Source organism: Clinocottus analis, unplaced genomic scaffold (genome assembly GCF_023055335.1).
Source record: "Clinocottus analis isolate CAN_PGR_092001 unplaced genomic scaffold, fCliAna1.0.p SCAF_8, whole genome shotgun sequence".
NCBI classification, from domain to species: Eukaryota; Metazoa; Chordata; class Actinopteri; order Perciformes; family Cottidae; genus Clinocottus; species Clinocottus analis.
The window spans coordinates 14,329,150-14,355,238 of record NW_027176240.1 but is presented as its reverse complement, the minus strand read 5'-3'; the positions used below and the strand labels follow the sequence as shown (position 1 = coordinate 14,355,238).

The following is a 26,089-nucleotide window of genomic DNA, read 5'->3' as shown; positions in this document are numbered from 1 at the left end:
CAACCAATTTGATGACAGCTGAAAGTAAGGTTTATTCACACACATATTTATTCACCTAACTATGAGTCTTGAGTGTGTGTGCCTGTCTTTTATATTAAGTCGTACCTATTCTATCCCTAAAGAGCTTATCTTTTGTATTTTTATCTTATATTCACAATAACCAAGTAGTAATGCCAGCACGAATAACTCAGAGATGGTGAAATAATGTGTTTTCTTCTTGCATATCCTGTTCAGGCAGAAACAAAAGAAGAGCTTAACTTGATTGCTGGCAAGATAGGAAATTGTTTAAGGAATCCTTCACCCACAAATGACCAATTCAATTACTCATCTTATTTTACCTTGAATGCTTGAAATAATCTTTGTTTTTCTCGCACGCCTCAAGGGTGAGTTAAAACAAACAGAGGGAAGTCTTATTATTGTATAACTAGTTAAAACACTTTAAGTGTTCGGAATAGAAAGGTTTTAACGTAGGTGCATGCGTTTGGGAAGCAGCGAGCATACGACTGGATAAATAAGACTTTATTTGTTCACAGTGTAGTCACATTAATAACTCAAGGTAACACGGGGTGAGGTATTTTTTATAAAACTGGTCAGTTTGTGGGTGAAGTGTTTGTTCAAGCTTTGTACGTTCAGCCAAATCTCACTAATCAAATGGACAAATATTGCAGCAGCCTTATTTATATTGGCCTTGCTTGATTTCTCATTTCTTATTTAGTTATAAATGTAAGATATGAGGATACAGTGAATCAAATATTTTTCCCATTTCCTTTGCCAACAGTAGCCAAAAAGAACGACGCCTCTTTGATCCCATACAACAGTAAATATGTTCTAATATGCTGCTGCTCGGTTTAGTACATTGATTCATAATAGCTGGCATCCAACCAGATATACTGCACCTGTGACTGTATGCATTTAATACAAAAAAACAACACTTTCTAGTCGTCTGACCTTTTCATCTTGGCGTTATCAGCGATACCTCCTGTATGACAATGTTCACACTCTACCTGTTAGTGATCCCGCGTTAAAGGATGTGAACGGCAGACATGTCGTTACAGCGTTTAAAATACCATCCTGTACATCCACACGTTTATGTCCCCATGCTTCCAGTTGTCGGCAGTGTCTGTTGACAACCGGCTGTTCCCACACAGCTCAATATTGCACATATGGAAGTGTTTATCACAGCTAAGCATCTCAGTCCCAGCTCAGTCACACTAAACAGTACAAAGCTTTGTGTTTTATTCATTTTCACCCTCGTTGTCATTAAACCGTGTTAATGTAAGAATCTATTCAGTCCACACACACTCCATTGTATTGGATAAAGATGTAGAATATTGCACAGGTAATTTGCTAATGTATCGACAGTTAATAATACCAAACTGTGCCATCTGTTGTTTACATTGCAGGTCTTTTGTCTGAATACAATTTAGTCTTGTTATTGTTTCTCACAACAAAATTATTCTGTTTAATGCGTTATAAGCAACCAAGAAAACAATATGCAACAAATATTGCATTTCGGGGGTTTTAGTTCTCTATAATACTTTTGAGAAGTGGAGGTAGGGAGGCAGACACAGCGGAGATTTTGTATTTTTAATCAGGCTTCAGAATATGAATTTGGGCTATGTGTTAGATATCTCAGGCACAGGCAATAAGATTATCAGTCTGATATCTGGGATTCTATAAAGGCTCCCCAAATTGAATCACAATACAAGCAGCCTTTATTTATGAATATTCATAACACACTCTGAAATGGAAATGGTGGCGATATTGTTTGGCCATATTGTTATTATGTTTGAAATATCTATCCAGCAAGCCTTGCTCTGGTGACTTGTGTGAGTGGACACCCGATCCAGTAAGATCATGAAACCCCTAAATTCAAATAAGACTGTATTTGCCTAAAGCTAGGAATAGATAAATCTTAGTTGTGAAAATTCATGCATGTGTGAATCTCATGCAGGAGTCGATAGCTATCGTCTTAGCTCCAACGGTAAGATTAAATGGCTGTGCAGATTAAATGCCACGAATGAACACCAGCTCATCCTTCTTTCTCATCAAACTTTGGGTTTGAGAAAGTTTTGTGTGTCATGCAATGCTCAAACACAAATAATGTGAGCAAAAGACGGAGCTGTCCCTATAATTCTCCTCTTTATTATGAATTTGAAGCACAGACAACCTTGCAATCTGAGTCTGAATGGTCTTCGTATTTTTCAGCCTCTGATAAAGGTGGCCTCTGCTAGAGGCCGATACGGTATGAAAGCGGCTCCTTGACTATGGAAGGACACTACTGACAATATTTCAGAGGGGTGGTCTCTACCCAGGCATGGCTGCTTGCAAACCAGAAGGACTAATATGTGGACAAACTGTAATGGCACACTAAAGCCAGGCAGGAGGGACCCTGCAGGGCAGGAAAAGGGATGGAGAGACAGACAGACTCAGCAGGCTATCACAACAATCTAGTCTCAACACAGCAGAGAGACAAGGCACCATTACATGAGCCCAGAGGCTGCTGGAGATTCCAACTGCTCATCTCTTCCTTGATTTTTCTTTGTTTCCTTTTCTCTCCTTAGACCTGTTGTGCTGTTAAAATGTTAAAAAAATCATCACAGCAACACAAGTAAACTCCAGTCACACTCATTATCCAAGTTTTCACTTGTTTATGTTGACTTTATTGTCTTGATTTCATGACTTTCTATCTCCAAGTGTTCTTTTCTTCCCATGGCAGACAGGATGCTTTAAGTATAGATGGCTGTGAGTGCTTTATTTAGCGCTGACTCCAGCCCAACCGCTCCCAGCTCACTGTGTTGGATGCTCTGAGCAAAAAGCCCAGATGCATCCACAACTGCCATATGGTGCCCAAAAAGCACATGCACATCATGTACCCACCTCTCTTTCGTAAGATTCACAATTTAAAAAAAAAAACTGCATCAAAATGGAGGTGCAACAAATCCCCTTAACTGTTATGAGAATTGGATTTATTCTCTTGTTTGTAAATGTTATTTGGGGTGTGCTATTGATTTCTATGTATTTCATTACCTCGATGGTTCAGCTTGACTGTAACAGGACAACAAGTCTTCTGAAATCCAGCAGACACCAAACTCTCACCGCAACGTGATCCTGTGTGGTCGCTCTTTTGTAGCAAAATACAAAGTATGGCATTTCTTAGTAATCTACAGAAAGTCAAATGAGCAGGGTTTTTCTTCTTCTTTTTTTTAGCAGTTTGAATAATTCATCCAAAAATGCATTGGTTTATTCGACTCTGAATTTGTTGATGCTGAAGTGCGCTTTGCATTTATCTTCCTTCGTCTTAGCAAAAAGGATTTGAAGCTTTGCTTAATTAGTTGTTTTGTGCCCTTTTGTCTTTGCCTTTTGTGGACGATGGGATACTGGGTATGTAAATCTAATTCTGGAGAGCAATTCCGTCTTTCCTGTGGCAGAGAGTTGTCAGCACACAATTAACTTTTGGCATAACATTGTATACTGTAACACTGAGTGGCTCCTCCGGGAAAAAGCTGCCACTGGCTGGAGACATTAGGCTGTACATGTGTTTTATAGCTTTTTACACTGACTGTGAAAGTCCAGGAACAGCAGCTACACCAATCACCGCCCTGCTGAGGCATTGTCTGTGAGTGCCGTGAGGAGACTAACCACAGTCTTATCTTTATCCGTATTAATGCAGCTTTTATCACTGAATTCCGTTTGGCTTTCCTCCTCCGCCTTCAACTCAATTTGACGCCTTGTTTTGACTAACTTTGTTAATTTTAGGTCACTGGATATCTCATTGAGCCTGTTTCCTGGTGATTTCAAGATGAAAAAGTTTCACTTTTTAAATTCCCTTGGAGTCTGAGGGAATTATATTGAGTCATTCCTCCGCGCGACAGTGCCTTCTGTCCTGTTGTGATGTCTTCTAATTGATGAGAAATACAGGACTTTGGACATAGCTGGAGATTAAGAATAAACCAACAATGTCCATTGTGTTGGTCACCTCTGGCCCAGAACGCTGCCTCAAAGAGCAGGTCTCAGGCTCCACTTTTTTGTCCTCCTTTGAAGCTCCTCTTTTGATCAGTTGTCTTGTCCTGTGCCCACCCCTCTGTTTGCTTTACAAAGATGGCGAATGAATCAACTCCGAGGAGACTGAGAAATTGTCAGCAAGCAGAGAGGCAACTGTGTTGAACAGTCTGCAACACATTTTAATCTCCGTCACACACAAACACAGACACAGAGGGATGAAGGATCTCTGTATGGGTTGCCTGTAACCTGCTGGCAATAAGGAATATTCGATGATTTGAATCATGAGTAAACCAAAGTGATATATTGAGACTCAAACATGAAAGCTGGGATTTTAAGTGTTTATCCTTTTGGATTATAAATGTTACTTGTTAGAGTATTGAATATGTGCTTCCTTGTTATTGTAATTATCCAAAGGCTATTTTAAACTGTTGCTTGTAGCATTTTATTAAAAACCATATTTACCGAACAACAAAAATATTTGTTAGTTTTAGCCCTAATTATGTCATTCAGTTCAGTATGTTATGTAATGTTATGATTAAGCTATGTTTCAGAAGTGATGGATTAGAATAAGTGGCACAGAAAACACTTAATTGGACAAACCGCAAACACAAGTAAAGTAAAATCTTGGAAAAGACAATTGGCAATAGTGAAACTAAAAGGAAATTGTAATATCTGATAAAAATGTCTTCATTAGCTATAATTACATCTCTATCAGTTTCTCACTACGCCGCGGACCTCTACTGAGGTTACCAACCAAGCTGCTCTCTTGCTGACCTTTCAGTAATAGACAGCTGCTCTGCCACGGGTCCTGTTTTTCACTGCAGTCTCGACAAGCACTTTGATTATGTGGACCAGTCCCTTATATGATCTCCCGTGGATCTCCCGCGATGCCCGGAGGAAGCATCGCTTCCTAACGGCAAATCAGTCAGCTGGCCAGAGCTGTGTCCTTTACCTGCTGCTTCTACGCCTCCTGTGGCACGTGCCACTTTGTTGTATCTCCGATCATCTTGCGTCAGATGTACCAGTCCCCTCAAGGTGTGTTCGTGCCTTGATGGAGTAAACCACAATAGGTACTGAAGACGGGGGTAGGCACCTTCCTGCAGCTGGCCCGCTAGTATTGCAGGCAGAATCTAAAGATTATGTAAAGTAATTCAGCGAGTGATGTGAGAGGAGCTGGGCACCACTGACAGCAGGTCTAGCAGGTATGTAGGTCACACAGGGGGAGGCCTCGTTTGCATTTTCCCCCTCCATGTCTATTTTTGTTTTGTCTCCTTTTCAGACTTATTCACTTAATCAGTTATTCACTTGCTCCTTTCATCTCAGTGTTCTCACTCTTTTTTTATCCCCTTTTTTGTCTTCCGACAGACCACTGTGACACTTTTACACTAAGTGTAAAAGTGTCACAAAGTGGTGAACAGAAAATGACTAAAAAGAGAGCGATCAAGAGAGTGAGAGACATTGCCAGAGAAGCAAACATTTTTACTGGCTCTCTTGTTTCTTTCAACTCTTGCTGTGTCTCATCAGTGGGTTGCCAGTGGTCAATTTCCTCTTGTTTTTGGCAACATATGTTGTTCCTGCGTCTCGTCTCCCGCCATCCCTCTCTGCCCTCTCATCCACCTTCTCTGAGTTGTAGCTTAACCCCAAAGCAGATGGTGTCCTGTACTCTTTTCAGTCATTCAGAGTACTTTGTTTTTTTCATCTTGTTGAGCATGGCCCAGGCCTGTGTAATGAGCTTGGGCCTTTTCAGCCTGTTTCGGGATCCTGACCCAAGTTGGAGCCGCCCCATCATAGCCAACATTGCAAGGTTACCCAAACCCGCAGGGGGGCACAATGCTACTTGATGTCCACAACCCTTCAACCTTTTCTTAGGGAGAAGAAAGGCTGAATATTGATGAAGATTCTTGGCTTTTCAGGACAGCAGCATAGAGGGGCGGTCGCAGTGTTTATTGAGCTTGTTTTCGTCTCCCTGTAGGTCACAGCTCAGTGCTCTTTAATTGGCTCAGATTGTCAGACAATGTTCAGTCTCATGGCAAAGAAAACTCCAGCTATCAAACGCTCCTCACAAAACTCTAAGGGTGGCAGCTTGAGTTATTTCCACAAGCCTGCACTACAAACTTAGCATTAACATATGAAAATGGGCTGCTTCCCACATTTACTAGCTCTTTAGTTCTTTTGGTTGAGCACTTGTTGAGTTCCAGCCGCTCTTGTTTTGCTTGAGCAGGGAGATGTCTTTAATTATCATTGCAGTAGGCATATCATCCTCAAAGCTATTAGTCCATGCAAAGTTCAACAAGGGGCTCTTTGATACTTGTTTAATATACATGGCCCAATGCAGACCAGGCTCAAGTCCCTCATAGGCCACCCAGTTTACATGCTGAAATTAATTCTGCCCTTATCTCCTGAAAGGAAAGGAGCTTCAGATACTAGCATTGACCTTGACATTTTCCAATCTTACCCTCTCAAGAGGAAATGCTATTGAGGAAGCAGCAGCCGCCCGCCCGCTTCCTAAACGCCACAGAAACCAAAGACCTCTAGATATTTGATCAACTCAGACAAAAAATAAATACTTAATGCAATCAGGGAGACATTCAGCAGGACATTCAGTCAGTTAATGTTTTTCAACTGCGGTGCATTTCATTTGGCCATTCTTAAGACGGAAAGTTTAGGAAAAGATATTAAGCAGCTACTGGGAAGTGAAAGCACGGGTTTCATGGTTTTTCAGCAGCTCCCAGACTGTGATTGTGAGCGGTCATTGCCATTGTTTGAGCTGGACACCTGTGTGAGCTGGCTGGGATCAAAGCTCCAGGACCGGTTCAGACACAGCAGACCAGCCCACCGCGCCACGGTTTGGGGATCAAATGAACAGAAGAAATTCTCCTGGGGGACTGACACTGTAGGGCACAAACACCTCTACACCACCATTGATTCTTACTCTTTCTCTGCTCAATAAAAGAGTTTTGAGTTAAAGACAGTGAGGTGTCCTGTGGCTGAGGGACAAAAGGAACCTCCTGTTCTGCCCGAGGCGCCTGTCTGGAACATTAAGCATAGGCGGTTTCCCATGATGCCATGTGGGTGACCCACAGGAACTGCCTCCCCTGAGCTCGAATGACACGAACATTAAAAGTGGTGGAGGCAGAACTGCTCTTTGAGTATGATGTAAAAATAATGAGGAAAGTTGTCATACAAAAGCTACAGCAACTACAATATGAAGTTAATATATTAATATGGCACTTTCAAATCTTAGCGTCCATTGCTGTTCAGTTCAAATACATTTTCTATAATGGTTCAATACTATGGTGCAGTACACTAATGCTGACCAACAAAACACTAACTACCCCCTGTCTTATAAATGAATGGAAGGTGGGGAGGATGTAATTTTCTGCTTGTCTGCATACAAGGGTGACTTATGCCCAACCCCCCCCCCCCCTCCTTTATGTGTGCACGCACACACACGCACACACACACACACACACACACACACACACACACACGCACACACACACACAGGTATACACATTCTCATCCTTCCTCTTGAGGAGTTTTCTCTCCGGGATATTTTTACTTAACTTCTGAAAGGCCGAAGTGACATGAAAAGAGAAGAAATTAAGTCAAAGAATTGTTCAAAGTTGACAGGTTTGACAAATGTTTTTGATCTCCTGCGTGTCTTCTGTTCACTTGTAAAGTAACATGTCGTCACACCACTGGAACATTGTGATAATTTGACGTAAAAAGATTAAGGGTCTAATGTAAAATTACAAATTTGAAGATCAGATACCTTTTTAAACCAGTCATACTTTCGTAATGCAGCAATGTTTTACGGGTTTTAGTGTAATTCAGGATATATAGATACTTGAATGAGTCAATGTGCCCTCTTTCTATTAACACTTGCAAAATTCCACGCAGACTGCCAATGTAGTTACCTTATGTACTAGTAACTTACACACCAACATGACGGCGAGGAGACACAGTCAAGGACCCCTCAGGGTCCCAGCTTGAAGAACCACCGGTGCAAGCTGTCTGGTTTCCTGCTGAGGGAGTCAATGCGGTCTCCTGTTTTTCTCTTTTCCTTATCAGCTCTCTGTGGACTGTGCCTCTCCTTCACCAGAACCTTGACAGAGGCCCGTTTTTCTCTCGCTCCCCCATCTTGTTTATGTGTTTACCACAGCACACTCACATCCTCCCCTTAAATGATAGCCCCTCTACTGTCAGCACACTGGAGTCAAATTAGAGAGCAAGACATAGCCGCGTTGCTGTTCCCTTCGAGCCTGCGGCAGGCAGAGGAAGCTGCAGCCGCAATCAATTGAAATTCTGAGCTTTGTGCTTTGTCTCGATCAGTGTTGGATATTAGAGAGAGAGGATCCTACCCTTGCACCTAGACTGTGTTATTACCTGCGAGGGGGGAAGGATTGAGCATCTGGAATAAGGCCACGTTTCAGTGAGCTCCTGCTGCTGTGCTTGCTCATATAAAAAGGCAGACATGATGGAGGCTCTTTTCCGACACAAGTCTCAACATCGGGGCTCATTCCACATGTTCCGCCGTCAGCTTCAATATCCGTAACGTGATCGTGTGGGAAAGTTGTAATGCATGGCATATCATTTCATGTGTATGCATAATTTATTGACGCCATACGGCAGACTCTCTCCAGCATGTGGCTCATGGTGTGTCTCCTTGTTTCCTGTCGATTTATTCCATTACAATTATAATCTGAAGATTCTGGTTAATCTCCTTATTGGCTTCTCATAATAAAGCAATAAACTTTGATACTTCAGCGTTCTAAAACTGGGACTCGTGGCTTTGTCCGTTTTGGTCAGTTCTGATAACATTGTACTCAAAGTAATTGCTCATACCCGGGAGCACATGACATCACTACAACAGTTATAAACAAGCAATCAGATTATCTTAACAATGTATAAATTAATCAAATCAAAAGTGGGCGTACTGACAATAATAATCTGATATTCCACATAAACCTTGCGTGCACAATTGGGCCAAGATTGTAAACTATAATCCACGCTGGAGTTTCTTGCCCCAATGGATGTCTTTGTAGCCATTATATTTCTATCTATCATGTATGTGTTACAGTTTAGATATAATTCTATTAAAGTTCCAAATTGAAAATAACTAGAATTATCTTTTTAATAGTTTTGCGTAAAAAAAAAATACTAATGTTTTCCCCTGGAGAGTTCCATGCCTCAGATCAAAAAGAGATTGTTGTTGCTTCATCCTTCCTGCTTTTCAACCGTCCCGAAATCCCGATGGAGTCTCAGGGAGAAGAAATTTCATTCCAAAATGTCGCAAAAGATGAAATCAGTTGTATGTTGAAGAAGCAGTGTAATGTATTTCCTCCATCGATAGCAGCCTTTAACATCAAATTGTGCCCGACGCAAAGCGAGCTGAAGCCTTCTTCGTGCTTTGAGAACCTTTGCATTCGTACGCGTGCACCCAAACCTACAATCAAACCCAAGGAACCTGCGTTTCTGTACGGAGTTAAATTACCCTGACCGCAAACTTGTTAGTGTAAAGATACAGAACACTTTTCTTCTCGTTCTTCTATCACGCGCCTAAGCAGTTGTATTTGTTTACATCATTGCTGGATTGCCTGGGGAGAGCAGTTATTTTTATGGTGTGCTTTGTTTGGACGGTTGTTTTTGCAAAGAGGAAAGTGGCAAGGTTTGCTTAGGGAGTGACGAAGAAAGAGATGTGTGAAAGGGAGGAGGGAGGAGAAGGATGTGGCGGTGGAGGAGGAGGAGGAGGAGGAGGAGGGGGGGGGGTCTCAGGCTGCCTTAAAGGGATGGCAGTCTAATTAATTTTGCATGTGTCGCTTTCCCTTCTCGCATTTGTTTTGTTCTTTTTTGAAGAATAACTTTAGGAAGGCGCTGAATGTCTAGGCAAGAGAGACCGTTAAACATCACCACAAATGTAAATGTGAAGCCATGGGTATGAAGTCGCTCTTGAATTCCTGGACTGATTTTGGGATGGTCTACTTTTCTTTTCTTTTTTTTTGCAGGAAGTGACATTGTTTAAAAAGTGCAGAATACACTTGCACAAGTGATTACTTTTACCCCTTTTCACCCACACATTTATTCAATTACATCTGCATGCATGAATCGACATTGGAGATGAGTAATGTGTCTGTCTCTACATGTGCTCCACATTGCAGAGGCCTCTGAGGTCAGCAACACTGGCACCAGCAATGGAGGTGAGTAGAGATCATGGACTTTCTGGTTTGTGCGCTGCGACGCTTTCTGTCGTCTGCTCTCCACTTCCCTTTCTCCATTTCTTGCTTTCCTGCCACTCCTACTCACAGGTGGATGTTTCTACCAACATACATGCCTACATTAATAAAATATCACAGTGCAGATTAAGGTTTTAATTATATGTTGCATGCACTTACATTTTAGTGGTAGAAACTACCACCAGCATCATGAGACCTGTTGAGGATAACCTTCCTCTTGCGTTAGCTTTCTGTTGCCATCTTTTGCATTGAAGGGTCGTTTTTGTTGTTTTTCTTGTCTTAAATCAGCTGTAAAATACATTAAAAACAATTATCAATCATTCAATTTGTTGCTCATCTCTTGGTTACCTTATCAAGCTTCCTTATTCATGAACATATTGTTGTACATTTTAATATTTTAGGTGTGGGCCTCAGGGCCTTTTCTTTGTCAGTAAACTTTGATTTCTATTTTTTTTAAAAGTGATAAAATGAACCTTAAGAGATTTATATAAATAAATAAAAGATCGTTGTGTTACCTGACTAAAACTGATTACTAAAAGGTATTAGAACACATCTCTTAGATACATTTGTTTTATTTATTTTTTTCATTTTAATATTAACTATAGTAACATCTAAGGTCAATGTCATCGCATGTATAATTACTTCAAGAAAAAAGCTAAAAAGTATTGTTTTTTCCGCAATATAACTATAAACACACAATGAAAAGCAGAACAAGTCATACGAGAAAATATTGATTTGCAAGGACCAATCAAGCAAATCTTATGTTCATAACTTGGTCAAACCAACACTAACAACACAAAGGTCATAACTAAAGGTCACCAGAGCATTTCATAATTTAGTGAAGCAAATGTTTTTGTTTCATTTTGTTGGAATAGAGATTCCTGACAAAGTCAAAAGGCGTTGATGCAATAAACTAATTTATGTGGTTCTTTTATGCATTCAAAAACGGGTCGGTGCTGACCCCAACACAAGAGGAAGGTTAAAACAACGTGACTATTAGTTTCTATTCAAAATGTTTTTGTTAGCTGCATCATAACTATGAACCCACTCGGCTTGATTCATGGGCTTGGTGGGTAAATTGATGCTTTATGCTCAGGAAGAGAGGCAACACAGATTGCCTGATTATCATAGGCTCTTCTCAAATGTCCCTCTTCCCCTCTCTATTCTTCTCATTTCTTTCCCCTGCTCTTATCTAGAGGAGATGAAAGATCCTGTCGAGATCTCAGGAGAACCTGATTCTATTCCAACTGACAGCATTCAGTCCAAAGGTAAATTGGGCGTGGGGGGAAGCACTCACACTCTCGCTCACTCTTATCTCACACACAATCCCTATTTATAAGCGGATTCTTATTAGTGGCCCCAGCTGCTGAATTATAATTCACTTCATCCGGAGACTTCTCAGTGCTGTGCAGCTGAGTGTTACCCAGTTTCACCCTCCCTGTCTCCATTTCCCCCCCAACTGCTTCCATCTTTTTCTCTCTTTAGAGGCTATATTGTAGGATATTTTTGGTATAAACGTGTCAGCACGTCTTTGGAGATTGAGTGTGATAAATTGCCTACAAATTCAACTATCAGACATTTAATAAATCAAGCATGTTATTTTAACATTCAGTGAACACAGAGTGTAGAGCAATAATCATGCCAATAAATCATATTTGATAAGGATACCACACTGTTGTTATTCTCAGGTCTCCGTTGAGATTTAGGTTAATACGACTGCATGTAATTTTTATGTGGACATATGTAGAGAGTGCTGTGAATTTCTATCTTTGTTCTGTGTGTGGCTCTACGGAGCCAAAATAATTTGGATTTGGGCATCATAGTTTCCAGGTAGAAAAAAAATCATTAAGCAACTGTTGTGAACAGATTGTCAGGGTTGAATAAATAGGACAGGCTAGCAGCATATGAAATACCTTGGCAGAGGCAAACGGGGTTGTGTATAAAGGAGAGAGCTTAAACAATGCCAGACAAAGCGCCAGAGAAGAAAAAGCCTGTTGTGGAACAAGCGGGTGGCTCAGGTGGGATGGTGTCTGACGGAGCTGGTAAAGAACAGTTTGCAATTAAAATTAGACATCGTACATCGTCAAAACACATGACACTGGGTAATCACAACAGACGGCCCTGTTTTCTTAACAAAGATGGCAGGTTGTTTAATCTTTACTGAAGATTCACATTCAGAACAGAGAGAATGGATCAGCTCCAGAGTCCAAATGTGTGATTACCCACAAGTCTGTCACACAAAATATGAATGTATGTCACTTGTCCATTAGCTTTTGTAGATATATTCAATGTGCATGTTCTGGTTAGTATCTTATTTACTAGGATGGACTGCAGTACTGGGGAGCAGTCTGTCTACCTGGGCAATGGACAAAATCTCAACGGATTATATTGTCCTGAAATTTGATAAAAACACATTCCTCGTCCCCCGAAGATTTCTTCTACGGATTTTGAGTGACCCCATAACCTTTGGTGCCCCTACCAGGTCAACGCTTGCCTTTACAAACTTTCACCAGGGGTTCAAGAAGTTTTCTCTAGATATGTATTGTCCTCAGTGGGATGAATCCTGATGCTTGTTGTGATCCCTGAGAACTTTTCTCAGCATCGCATACATATTTACACTTCTGTGTGGAAACTAGCGCCACTCTTAGGCAAAAAGATCATATGTTCAAGTCTACAGACAGAATACTATAACATATCTTGACCAGATTCATGCCTCTGATGGGACGAACCCTTATGATTTTAATAACCGAATGGTTTTTCTAGAGGCCAACATTAAAAGAGATTCTACACTTTACAAGTAGGATATTTAGTAAGACTCTGAGAATAGCAGCAATGTATTGTTTCTTCCAGGAGCACAACTAATAAGTATTATCATGCTTAATTAATCTATATAACAATTCACTTCACAAACTGATGAATTGCTCTGGTCTGTAAAATATACTACTGTGTGGATGCCACATGTGTTTGGATCCAAAAGTCACAAGATGACACAAATAAAGACCAGCCACTCAACAATTACTGTTTTTGTCTACGGAGGCCTGTGGCATCCAGCGATGCAACTGCTTCACTTCCCAGTTGGCAAATGTTGTCTGATGGCAAAGTAAAGCGGGGAAAACTTTTTAAATATAGCGTACACTTAAATTAAACACCGCTTTACCTCGCCGTCAGAAGCCCGTTAATGGTACGTTCAAATGGTTATGGCCATCTACTGTGGTAACCTATGTCACTACTGTTAATCATTGCATGTGACAAATACAAGCAACAAATGCTCACAATTGAGAAACTAGAATTTGTGAATATTTGTCAGTTTTGCTTGGAAAAATGCACATTCCCCCTTTAATTTTGTGGTGTACCATTTCAACCTTGCAGTGATTGTTAGAGTTTTTGCTGAAATCAGACAACATCCAGAAATAAACAGTCGTGTTAAAGAAGCCACAGTATTGTTTATGTAATGTAAGAACCAGAAATGTCAAATCTGAATTCAGACTATGACCTTATTTTCCATCCAGACACTGTTGAGAAGAAAGAATGACCAGCTGAGGGGAGGACAATCAACTTCATCTCACAGCCAGCAAAACTGTGCGAAGGCCAACCACACTGGTGCCAGACTGGCCCATGTCAGTAAGGGCTCTGACTGGCCCAGGACAACCAGTTACTCACAAGATGCTCACACCCCCACCTTTATTTAGCCTTTTCCCTCTTTATTAAGAAACTACTCATCCCTAAAGTATGTACTATATGTATATGTATGTGCAAAACCTTGCTATATGACTTGAACATATCAACCAGAATGAAATGAGCCATAGCTCACTATGTGCTACAGCCCTATGTTTTTCCAGCGGTGTGCGATGAGATAAACCAGGTTCAAGTCTCTTAATTAGATCTATGTCCACTGTGAGAGCACGGTGATGCTGTCAGTCAATCAGCCATCGTGTTCTGACAAAGCCACCGTCATGATGGCATTTAACAGTGCAGTTACCTGACAACCGCCTGCAACAGCCTGACACCTGCCATGTCTCTTCACACACTGCTGCAGCTCCATTGTTTAGTCCAATCAGTAAATATGCCCTCGATTCAGACCACGGTCTCTGAGGTGGTGTGTCACTCCCCGGCCTTTTACGTATGACCACCACTGATCACATCTGATCTCCGTCACCGCAGCTTGACTCATTTTAGCCAGTAAACTGTTCATCAAGGCCCACGTACACTAAAGAGGAAATGAGTGTCTTTTAACAAATCGATTAGTTCTTGTCCCCTTTTTTTTCTTTGCCGTTTTTAAATGCATGCCAGATAATTGCTTTGAACTTCATCAACATAAACAGGAATTACAGTCCTTTTCGCTTTCGCTTGTCTCCTTACCAGATTGTCTATAACTATATTGAAGGAATCTGCCTTATTTCATATCGAACTACAAAACCCCAATCCTCCAAAGGAGGTGGTCCAAGTAGGAATTCTTGGTTTTGATTGCTTGCAGATGATTTGTAATTTTGAGGACAACATGTAATGGCTGTCGCCTAATGCCTGTTGTTAATGGTTTCATTTAAATTTTAAAACATGGTTTTGGTTTCTACATGTTGTGATTTATGATTTTTTTTTTCATTGGTGCCATATTAAAGATCAGATTAATTACAGTTCTATGAAAGGATGCCTTCATACTTTGATGTTTGCTTTGCTAAACTGTAACAGAAACAACTAATAAAATGTAAAGGTGGAAGCCATGTCTCAGCTTTTAATGTGTCCTGTCGTGTGTCTTGTTTTTACCTCTGTCCTTATTGTATTTTATTTGTTTCTCCTCACAGCTGGTATAGTTAATTTCCCTTCAGTTGCGTGTGAAATTGATCAACTGTAGCAGAGCGATCAGCCGCTCTGTTAGTCTGTCCTCTGATCTCCAGCATGCTGCCTCTCTCACCCTCGGGCTCTGTCCAGCATCAAATGAGAAGAGGCAGACCTCTTCACCCAAGAGCCCCCCTCTTCCCGTCTGGGAAACTCACTAATGGCCAGAGACCTCACAGGGAGTTTGTTATCAAAGACTTATCAGCTCTCCAGAGCAGAACCTCTTCATCAAGCACCTGTCTTATCTGCACAGATCATGTTAGCTTAATCTTTACTAAATGTTTACTTAAGTGTATAATACCTAAAGTCGCACTTCATGATTCAGACTGACACACGTCACAAAACTACTGTACAGTATTTAACAATTCTCGACATTAAAGCAAATGTATATGACTTGAAAAGAGGCAGCGTGGCCTCAGTTTACTCAAGGTGTGTCTCATCGTTCAACAAAATGTGACCTTTCAGAATCGAGCTGGAAACAAACCCGAAGACGGGACGATACTGGCTGTGCACTCATCAGGGTGAGGTCAACTTCAGGTGAGCGGCGGCGCCGCACAAACATTAAGACAACACAAACAACAGTTTTCTATGAAAAGATATACAAATAAACAAAATTGGAACCGGCTTGATGCGATCACTCGTCACTCCCACGTCATACTTATTATTCAACAATCAAGTAGTGCGTGACCCCACATTCACTTCTCAGGTGCTGTAGGGCAAGTCAAGGACTGAAGTTTGCACATTAACAATTAAAAAGGTACACCACCAATTTACCATTGCACTCACAATGGAGAGCTAAAAAAAACATTGTTCATCTATGCAGCAGAACCAGTGTTTTGTATTCCATCCATGCTTTTTCTTTGTCAAAGCCCGGTGCCTACATTGCCCAGCACCCACCATGCAAATCAAGCGCCAGCAGCCCAGGCAGAGATTCAGATGTGTTAAGCTGTGGTGGCTAATGCAGGCTCGACCTGCTAGCCATGAGCAGAGATGGGGAGTGGGCTACAGAGAACTTGTAGTCATTGGCACTTTTCTTTTTTTTTTAATGGCTTGCAGAGATGGGCAGGTAACATGGCAAGAGAAAGACCAGTCTATGGTGTTCTAAACATTATCTTAAGAACAATATTCAGCCATTGATATGTTTTTTTTTAAATATAACAATGGAAAGAAAGCATCAACAACAGGTTTCTCCTCTGTTGGTGTAAAAAGCCAATAAAAAAACAGTTTCACATCAATTTAGCGGCGATCATGTTTACGTTCCATTAACTTGTCGCATGCCAAGTGGATGTCAGGAGTGATTGTCCCTGGAACGGAGACGGTTTAAATTTTAATGACTTCATTTAAATGTTGCATGTCAGAACGGAGGGTTCCCTGAACTTGAGCAGTAGGTAGTGTCAAGGGAAACAACTTAATCGCACAGGCTTGCTGCCACGCACCGGCTCCCTAGCATACAAAACACAGTGTTGAAATAACAAACCACCCATTGCACAAAAACAGCCTGCCATCCTAGTTTACGCCTGACAATATTGGATTTTCTTGCTTTTTGAGGCAGAACTGTTTCACTCACCCTGCAAAAAAAAACTCTCACAAGCACTGTATGTGGATCTACAAATGAAGCCATGAACACATGAGAGAGTATTAATGCATGTGTTAAGCGACCTCTGTAGTTGCCATGTGTGTGTCAGTTTTTATCTGACAGATCTTATCTGGAAGCTGGGCTCCGTTTATTCCATTTTCCAGATGAAAGCTCAGTGGACCTCTTTGTCTTTAAACATGCATAACCATGTCCTCTCTGCCGCTCTCTTTGCCTCTACTCTCCCTGCTGCTTACTCCTTCTGTCTAACACACTCCCGCCACACTACCGCGACCCGGCGCCACACTGGCTGTTAACACAGCTCAAACAAATTGGAGAAAAAAATAATTCCAGCTCTAAAGCTTTAAATCCCAGTGCCTGATAAGATGTTTTTTATCTGAAGTACAGTGTTTGTCCTTCATGAAAATTCATCGCCCCCACAAGAGTCAAAGGCAACCCTATAGGTGAACTAAGCCGAGATAAACACTCTAATTGGGATGAAAATTGACGCTATTCATTATGGATGTCTGTCTTCAAAGGCAGCGAGAGCCACTGAAATGTTGAAAGGAAATTGACTTGCAGCGTTGCGAGTTTGCTGTGAACAAGTGAGAATACGTCGATTAAACTCCACCAGCACAAGACGGTTATGCAGATTACATTTGTTGTCTGACTAAAAAAGCACACTTGTCTCATGCTGATGGCCCCTCACGACAAGCGAACAGAAGAGAAAGAGGATTAATAAACTAATTCCATCTCTCTCGCTCTCTGTTGTTGCTCTAATTACCGACTTGATAATGTGCTTACTCAGGTGATACAGCAAATTCTCACCTTTATTGTAGCTTTGGTGTAGATAAGACCACTGTATAACTTACGGTATTAAAACGAGTCAAAGTTCGCTGTTTCTAATCATTAAGTAGTAATTCAGGGTTGAGGTGAGCAGTTCTCCCTTTTTCCAATCATATTGGTCACAACAACAGCTGTGTTATTCATCCACACTTTAATTAATGTTGCTGCTTGGTCCAGTGTTAGATAAGACATTATAGTGGAGGTTATTAAGCTGTGTCAGCAGTGGCTATGTGGCAGTCAACTTATTTGGCTGCTTCACGGGTTGAACTGCTTACCACAAAGACCGATGAAGAGCAGCCAAGACTAATACGTGGGCTTGTGTTGAATTTGATTCGAGCCCCAGTAACAATTGTTGGTGCAAACCTCACTTAAATCTGATTTGTCCTCATTATTCAATCGGTCAAAGCTTTGTTAGTGAAAAGCTTCCTTTTGGATTGCATCTTAATAAATGCATGCAATGAGTCTGTGTGCAATATGCAATATACAATCTAAAATATGCAATATGGGGTGATAGCTTATCGTTATAGAAAACTAATAAACTGAGTGCAGTTGTGAAAGGAATAAACACTAAACATGTTGCTTCCCTTGTTAACAGAAAGACAGAGCAGAAAAAACACCCAGAAAGCCGAACGAACGAAAATGAAAAGCAACAGCTTTTAAAATGCTCACTAATTAAATTGGACATTAATAAATGCATTAAAGCGATTTAGCTGTAACTTTGTTAGCAGTTTGATTATGCTGATGTTCTCTAACTCATTAAAGCTAAATGTCACCTGCATCTTAGTTTGCAGTCACGCTGACAAGAGTGCAAGATTCCTCCTGCAGCCCCGCTGCTTTTCACTTCAACCTTCTAGCGTGAAGGCACTTCAGTGAACGGGAGAAAGCTGTAGGGAAGCTCGGGTCAAATGGAACAACATTTTGAGATTTTTTTTGTTAATCAGGAGGAGACAATGTTTTAAATAAATGACAGGATCCTTTTATATATCCAAATTAGAGCTGCAACGTGGAATAAGTATTTGTAAAATCATTAGTTTCTACATTGTATTTTGCCAGACAGTACAAATACTAAACCTTTCCTAACACATACAATTATTATGTTAACTGTCAAATTACACATCATTTTGTGTTGTTTAGGCCTGAACACTTTACTTTCCCACTAAGGGACTGCAGTGGTTCTGGCTTTTCTCACAGTGATGGTATATTGTTAAAAAGACATGACTTCTTAATTAGCTTTGTCTGAAGTGATTTACCCAAACTGTCATTTACTTAAGAGCAATACTCTGATGTGCATACCTCTTTTTGAAGCTCAAACTGAGTTCTCCTCGTGCTGAACCCGGTTCAGTTTCACCGTGTCAGCCACAATACCAATAGCTAGATCATCAAATCATATTTTGCAGACAAAGGTTGACACCAAATGTCTCTAATGTGACATCGACTGTTTGCATGTCTTATCAGGGTTTTTTTATTTATTTTTATGACCTGGTGAAGAAACAAATTCTATTCAGTTTATTTTGTATAGCCCAAAATCACAGATTTGTCTCCGAGGGCTTTTCAATCTGTACACATACGACATCCCTGACCCGGGAAATGAAAGTTTCTAATATCTTTAGTAAATCAACTCTTGTTTTTGTACTTCACATATTCATCGGAGTTTGATCTTTCCTCTAGAGGAATAAACATATCAGACATATTATTTTGATTTACTGGTTCGTCCAACATACTGTGCCTTAGTTCATCTCATCTCGGAAGAGACTGAGCTGCCCCCCTGGCAATGCTAGCTGCTGGTGGTCTTATTACAATCATACTTCCTGTGCCGAGTTGAATATGGATATCAGACCATTATGTGTTGAAGGTGACATGCTCCTTTCAGAATCCTCCACCTGAAAACCACCTTGTATTCATTGCAGAGCTGCCATAATAATCATTTTTCACTAAGGAAAGCCTTCAGCTAACAAGGAGCAGCGGCCATCACGTGTGCTGAGCATTTGTTGGAGTGTACATTGTGTGACCCTTAAGTGCATTCTGTATGTGTATTTATTAATTCACAGCTAAGGGTGGAGAGAGCTGCTTTTTCCCACAAGGATTCATTATTTTCTGTTCCAAACTCCTGCTGGTTATGTTAATGCGTCATGAATTTCCATAACAAAATAGGCATCAAGGTAGGCAGGAAAATCACTTCAACACAGCATGTAATTTACATGTGCCATTTTGCAACCAATCATTCTGTCTCAAAAACATGCTCGCAATCTTTGCAAGCTACTGCAAGGCAGGTGCAGGGTTGAGGGCAACATGTAGGAATATTTTCTGTGTCCCCGTCATTGTTTGACCGCCATCAGTCCCTACAGTGTCCTCTTTATGCCCTTCATTCTCATTAGGCTGAATAACTTACAATATCATCACATCTAATTAAAACAGTCATCGTTTTTTGTGTGTAAACAGTTGAGGATGCATGACTTAAGGTGATTGATTTGCATGGTATCTGTATGAACATTAATGCAAATAATTCCTGATCTCCATTGACAAATATGATACAAAAGTCCAAATAACTCATTAAAAGAGAAAATTTGCAGTCGTTAACTGGCAAAAAATGTTCAGAACGCATGACATCGGATGATTTATCCTCATAAATCTTGCATGAACTTAATATAAATCTTGAACAGCATTGATAAATAGGAATAATTTAGCATCATTGTCAAATTGCCTGTGCTTTGCAGAAAGGTGCTAACAATTTAAACGAGCTGAAAGAGATGATTAAAATGGCAGCAAACACCACTTTTTTAGGCTTTCCTGTCGTGGAACGCCACAGCTTCTCCCGCAAGATGCAACTCACAAAATGTCTTATCCTGCAATAGGGAGATTTTTTCAGTGACTGTTAATTGGCTCATTTATTCCTGCGTGCAGGGAAAAAGAAAAAACAACAGAGATTACGCAAACTTGCTGAACAAAGTTTTGGAGCATGTCTGAGGCGTGCTGTCTGGATTGGAACAGACAGCGACATTAATGGAGAGGAGCTTGAGCGTCTGTAGACAGTCAACGCCACCCGTTCCTCTTGTCTTCAGCCTAAATGCCTCTTGTCACAGCTGACAACTTCTGCAATTGATTAAGTCAGTCTTGCTGACAGGAAGACACAAGGTCACAATTATGAGGAATGCTCTGTTGATTCTTTTGATATTATGAGAAAAAAAAAGACTCATTTTCTTTTGTTGAGCTTATAATGATTAGGTTGGTCAATCAGCAAGTGATAATGAAGTTGTTCACGGAGTGTGTTCAGATATTAATTTCTGTGAGATTCACTTCGATGGATTTCAAACCCATCACTGAACATTGCAGCAACTTTTCCCCCTGGCTGAAGCAAAAAGGAATAAGAAATTCAATTTCTGGAGCTGAATCCGTTTATTCATCGCACCGTTCCACTGTGCATCTATCAGTTCACCAATCTATTAATGTAGCCTGTCAGATCTGAGCCTGGGTCCTCCTCACCTTCAGCGTCTGCGCGCCCCAATATCTCCCATCTCTCCAGCTCTTCACGGCTCAATACCCTGTGCTCTAATATATATGACTGATCCTTTCAGAAGCCAATTCAGAAGCTAACCACCACATTCCGGACTTCTATCGGGCCCTGATAACGTGCGGTTTGACCATCTGTCAGGGCTGTGACTGTTGGCTATAAACTTCACGCTCTGTCTTTTTATTCATCTGTTTCTCAGAGGAGAGATGCAGCCGGCGCCTGAGAGCCACAGGCGGAATCAGAGGAGAGAGAAAAATCAATTACTGCTTTTGCCTCAGCCTAAAACAAGCCGTGTCGGGGACCGTCCACAAAAGGAGGACAAAAAGGGCCGATGGCCCCTCAAACTCTTAAACCCCAGGAGACGGGGCGGAGAGCATCCTGTCACGAGCTTTGACACGCAGCCATCACCGCCACCATCGAAAAATAGGCCCCTGTCACACCTCAAAATGGAATGGGATCCAGCCACTTCATGTGCAATCAGGCCCACATCAGTGATTGATGGAATATGAGGGAAGGCGGCAGAAAAGAAGCTCAGGCAGGAAAGTGAAACCATCTTCAGGAGTAACCTAACGCCCATGCAATGTGGAATCCCTAATAGTCTAAACTTTTTGTGATTGAAACAAGTTAAACAATAAATATGACAGGAGCTATGGAGAAGTTAATGTAGTTGTGTGTATGACTTTTCTTTCTGACGCAGCTACACAGACAAACAAACGTTTATCTACATATATCTAATCATTTAAGCTTCAATACATTTACTGTGAGGAAGAGCATCTGTCACAATCCTGGTTTGTTTCTCTTTCTGAGGACCATAATTCAGTTTTCTCTCACAAAATTCTGGAGAAAGGTTTGACATTTATCAGCAAGTAAGTGCTTTATGATATGGAAATTCCCATAAGTGATTCTCGGTGTTGCGTTATATAAAACATTATGTGTATGTTATGTCTCTACAATTCCCAGAACTGCAGGTGAGGCTGTTGCAAGAAAAATAAAAACCATTAGAGAGAGAAAATAATTTTAAAACACTAATCTTCCTTTCCTTTTAAAGAATCTCCTAAACTAATGAAATGGTTTTGGTCACTATTCACTGAAAGACTTTTCCATATCAAATTCCTATGAATGCTAAGTGAATATGAAGCCAGAATGCCAAACTATTTCAATAATCCATATTGAAAAAAGTGAATACCCTTATTTCACAGCAAGCCCGAATTGCGCCGGGCATTTTGAATGATAACCAATTCCTCCAGAAACCTTCTACCTTTATAAAGCCAGAATGTGCTTTGAAGGGTGAGAGCTAAGCAGAGCCACCATCGCTATAGTGCAGCCACCGAGATATAAACTCAATAAAACACTCCTTTATTTTCTCCCGCCATTTGGTCCAAACCAGCTGGTGAGGACAGAGATAAAACACAGCATCTGGCCGGGGAGACTTTGGACCCAGCGTCACAACATGCGCGTGCACATCTGTCTGTCTTGGTATGTGTAGATGCAATACAATGGACGTGCATGCATGGCGTCTGCAGAGAGGAGACGTGTCACAAATCGCTGCGTCCATCCGCGCCACGCGCCACGGACAGTGTGCCCATCAGCTTGGCATGATTGTGGCCGGGAGAGAGGCTCCGATTGTGGGAAGCTGGAGCGTGAAGCCAGTGGAGAAGGACAGAGAGGGACATGGCCGGGCCAGAGAGGAGGGATGGAGGAATGGGTGGGAAGCCCAGCTGGTGGCCGCTTCTAATTGGGCCGCGCAGGTTTCCATGGCTGACCAGACCCATATGCAGTGTGGATCTAAAGAGAGGGAGAGAGCCATAAGCAAAGTAGCAGGGCAGGCCAGGCTGGAGGAGGGGCTGTGAGGCTGGTCACACTCCAGCAGTCACAGTCTCTTTGTGACAGGGGGGCAGAGAGAGCCAGCTGTCATCTCCTGACAGGAACACACACACACACACACACACACACACACACACGCACACACACACACACACCCATGTGTACCGATAACACAGGCTCAGTGAACACACAAAAACAGAAGCATAACAAAAAAGCCACTTATGAAACAACTACTTTAATCAAGGCATCCGGCACTCACGGAGGGAGGGAATGAATCGGCCCAAAAAAACAAAAGAAAATCCACACAGCTTGAGAGATAGAAAAGGACCTGATGAGAAGATCCAGGGGGTATGGGTGGATTGAATTATTTCTGCCGGATATTTACTGCATGCCATTGGAAACAATTAGAAGTGATTAAAATGGAGGTGAACTGACAAGGGGCAGTGTGGATTCACTCACCACCACCGCCACCACCACCGCCACCGCCGTGCCTGTTGGATGGAGGTGTTGGTGCGTGTCATGCTCAGGGGACGAATCAATTCACTTCACACTCTCGACACCATTAATTAATGATCTGCTCTCTGTATTGTACACCGACTTGCTGTCACGCTATGCGTCTTTTCCCCCCCAACTTCACTCCAACCTTCCTCGCCTAACTCTCCTGAGGCCTCTCCTTTCCTTGTACATTACCTTTTCATTTTACAAAGACATAAGAGAACAACACGGATGCACTTAAACATAAACGCTGACACAAACAATAAATGTACCAATAAGGATTATAATATTGAAACAGAATATATGTTTGCATGGAACATAAATTCTTAGAGCGTCATTCATAGGCTTTTGTTTTTATTTATTCATTCCCTTTACAACCTAGCAGATGTCTGGAGGGCAGACCACAATCCTGTTTATGAGAGAGGGAGAAGAGAAAGGTAGGAAGTCAAACCTGACACAGTGTATGGCTCACTGCTGCCCCCTACTGTGTACAACACCATCAGTAGGATAAAAAGTCTTGTTTTGTTAATATTTTATTTGTTGAGATGGCGAGTTAGATTTGTCTGTAACCGTGTGTGTGTCTGTGACGATATTCTTGGAAACCGTAATCGTGTCATGTCTGTTCAGTTAGTTTGGCATTTTCATTAGGATTTTTTAAATGTTAAACCCCTGAAAAGTCTGGTCTGTTCCTCAACATTTTGATCAACCGAAACGCCTACATTATATTCATGACCACTCACACTGGCGTGTCTGTATAGGTAGGCTTTTGGAGCAACTGGAGTGACTGTGGGAGTCTCCAAGGAGCTGAAAGAAGTAGTAAACTAAGCCGTGAAAAAAAATCAGATCACCTTGAATTTGCATAAACAGCCTTCAAATGGCTGCGCAGAGGGTGTAAGTGTTAGCTATCCAAGCCTGAATAACTCCCAGCCACGGATTAGTATTGGGTTCTCCTAGGTCATTTAACACTTAAGACAGTCTCCAGGGAGCCTATTCATGTTGGACAAATTGTTTTGCCTTTACAGCATCTCTGAGCTGCACAGGGGTGTTAGAGGCGTTCTGTGGAGTAATTTGCCGCCTGCAGTGAGGGACACTTTGCACCGGGTTCCTTCCGTTCAGAAAATACTAAATTGCAACAGGAGCAGCACCAATTACATGGAAATAGTCCCCGTCTGGGCTAAGGTCCCGAAGATGGGCTAAGACGCAGGGAATAATGAGCGAATACGTCTTGTTTCCTTCTTTTAGCTCCGAGCAGAACAGGCATCTCAGGGCACATGGGATGAAATATGGAACACAGACCTTTGTGAACCAGCAGAAATATACAAAAACAACTTTGCAAAGGTGGACACTGACTGTGAAGTTATAAAGGTAATCAGAGGTTATCATGAAACTAGTATAAAAAAAAATGCTGCAAAGTGGGTTTCACAGTGTAAATGTCCCCTCTGTTTTCCATCATACAGCCATTTACACACGTGAAGGAGAAGCTCGGCGATCAGAGGTCTGTCATTAAACTTTTTAGTGACTCCCACTTGCACCAAGTGAGCCAGCACCACTTCTGGACCGAAGCAGTGATTATTATCGCTGCCGACAAGCTATTGAAACAAAATGCATCCCCAACCGAATGCAGTACAACCGTAAAATAGGTTCGTAGCGAACTAATTATGCATTTCCCATGCAATTCATAACACAGCAATGCCTCCAGTAACACTTAACTTCTGGAGCTTGATTCATCACACTGTGCTGGAAGCTGAGAAATAGGAAGTGTGGAGAAGGAAGCTCAACATCGCCGGCATCAGCAGTCTGGACCGACTCCCTCTGTCACCGTTCTCACCCGCTTCCCATAAAAGTAAAATGCAGCAGGTTTGGAAAACAGCCGTGTCCTGTTTGTCAGAGGGCTTGTCGTAAATGTCGCGTTTGTCAAGCCCCAGAGGAGAAAGTGTTGGTAATAGCACTCATCACCACCTCTGCACTTCATCTGTTGGTGCCAGCCGGATGTCGTACAAAGGATTGTTTTAGAGAGCTGTACTTTGTTGCACTGCAAGGTAACACGCTTCAGTGAGTTTGATTGTCTTTCAGTCCTACCGCTCAAATGATTGTGCGACATCAGCAATGCTCTAAAAGAGTTGCTGATCAATAGCAATTATGAATGATTACTACGAATGGCTCGTGGAGTATGAGCCGTTTCCAGTCATTTAGTAATTCTGTTTTGTCGTTTTGTTCTCTGCTTTGGTGCAAAAGGTTCCAACGGCGTCGCCTGCTCGGCGCTGGAGGACGATGCCACACGGCAAGCAGACGCTTTGCATCACGAAGCATTTTGTCAAGCTGAATGACAAACTACTAGTATCACAGCAAATTGCATTTCATAATACCTTTATTTCTGTCGGATCTTTAATCAAGTAGATTACTCCTCTATTGTGAATATATGGATGTTTTATTTGTTTGACCTTCTGGCCTTGAAGCCATAGCAGACATGATGCATCAGTGCTGTTGCAATGTGTTGGTTGAGGTTGATTACTTAAGGCCCCTCGATGAGAAACAATACTTTGTTCTATGCTGTTGAAACATGCAGCTCAAGTGCGCATATAATCTAAATAATAATGTCAACCAACAATATCAGATAACACATGTTCATTGATGCTCTCTCTCCATCGTATACAAAGTAGGCAGTTGATTTTGTTGGAATTTTATTAAACGAATCACAGCTGAACAGTTTTATATATAAAATGAGTGACTCTTGAATGATGCGAGGCATCCGCGCTTCAGTGTTAATTA

At 41.6% G+C, this 26,089-nt stretch overlaps 1 protein-coding gene across 4 annotated transcripts in view; it reads left to right on the top strand.

Moving 5' to 3' along the window:
* macrod2 (mono-ADP ribosylhydrolase 2) overlaps window positions 1-14,970 on the top strand; it is a 377,376-nt gene extending 362,406 nt beyond the window's left edge. For 3 of the 4 annotated variants that reach the window (XM_068568505.1, XM_068568504.1, XM_068568503.1), the window contains 3 exons: window positions 10,167-10,205; window positions 11,438-11,509; window positions 13,751-14,970. In XM_068568505.1, coding sequence (XP_068424606.1) covers window positions 10,167-10,205; window positions 11,438-11,509; window positions 13,751-13,773 — 134 coding nt within the window. In that variant the 3' untranslated portion in view covers window positions 13,774-14,970. The remainder of the gene's footprint in view (window positions 1-10,166; window positions 10,206-11,437; window positions 11,510-13,750) is intronic. The other variant, XM_068568506.1, reaches the window with a different exon arrangement.
* Window positions 14,971-26,089: the final 11,119 nt, after the last annotated feature.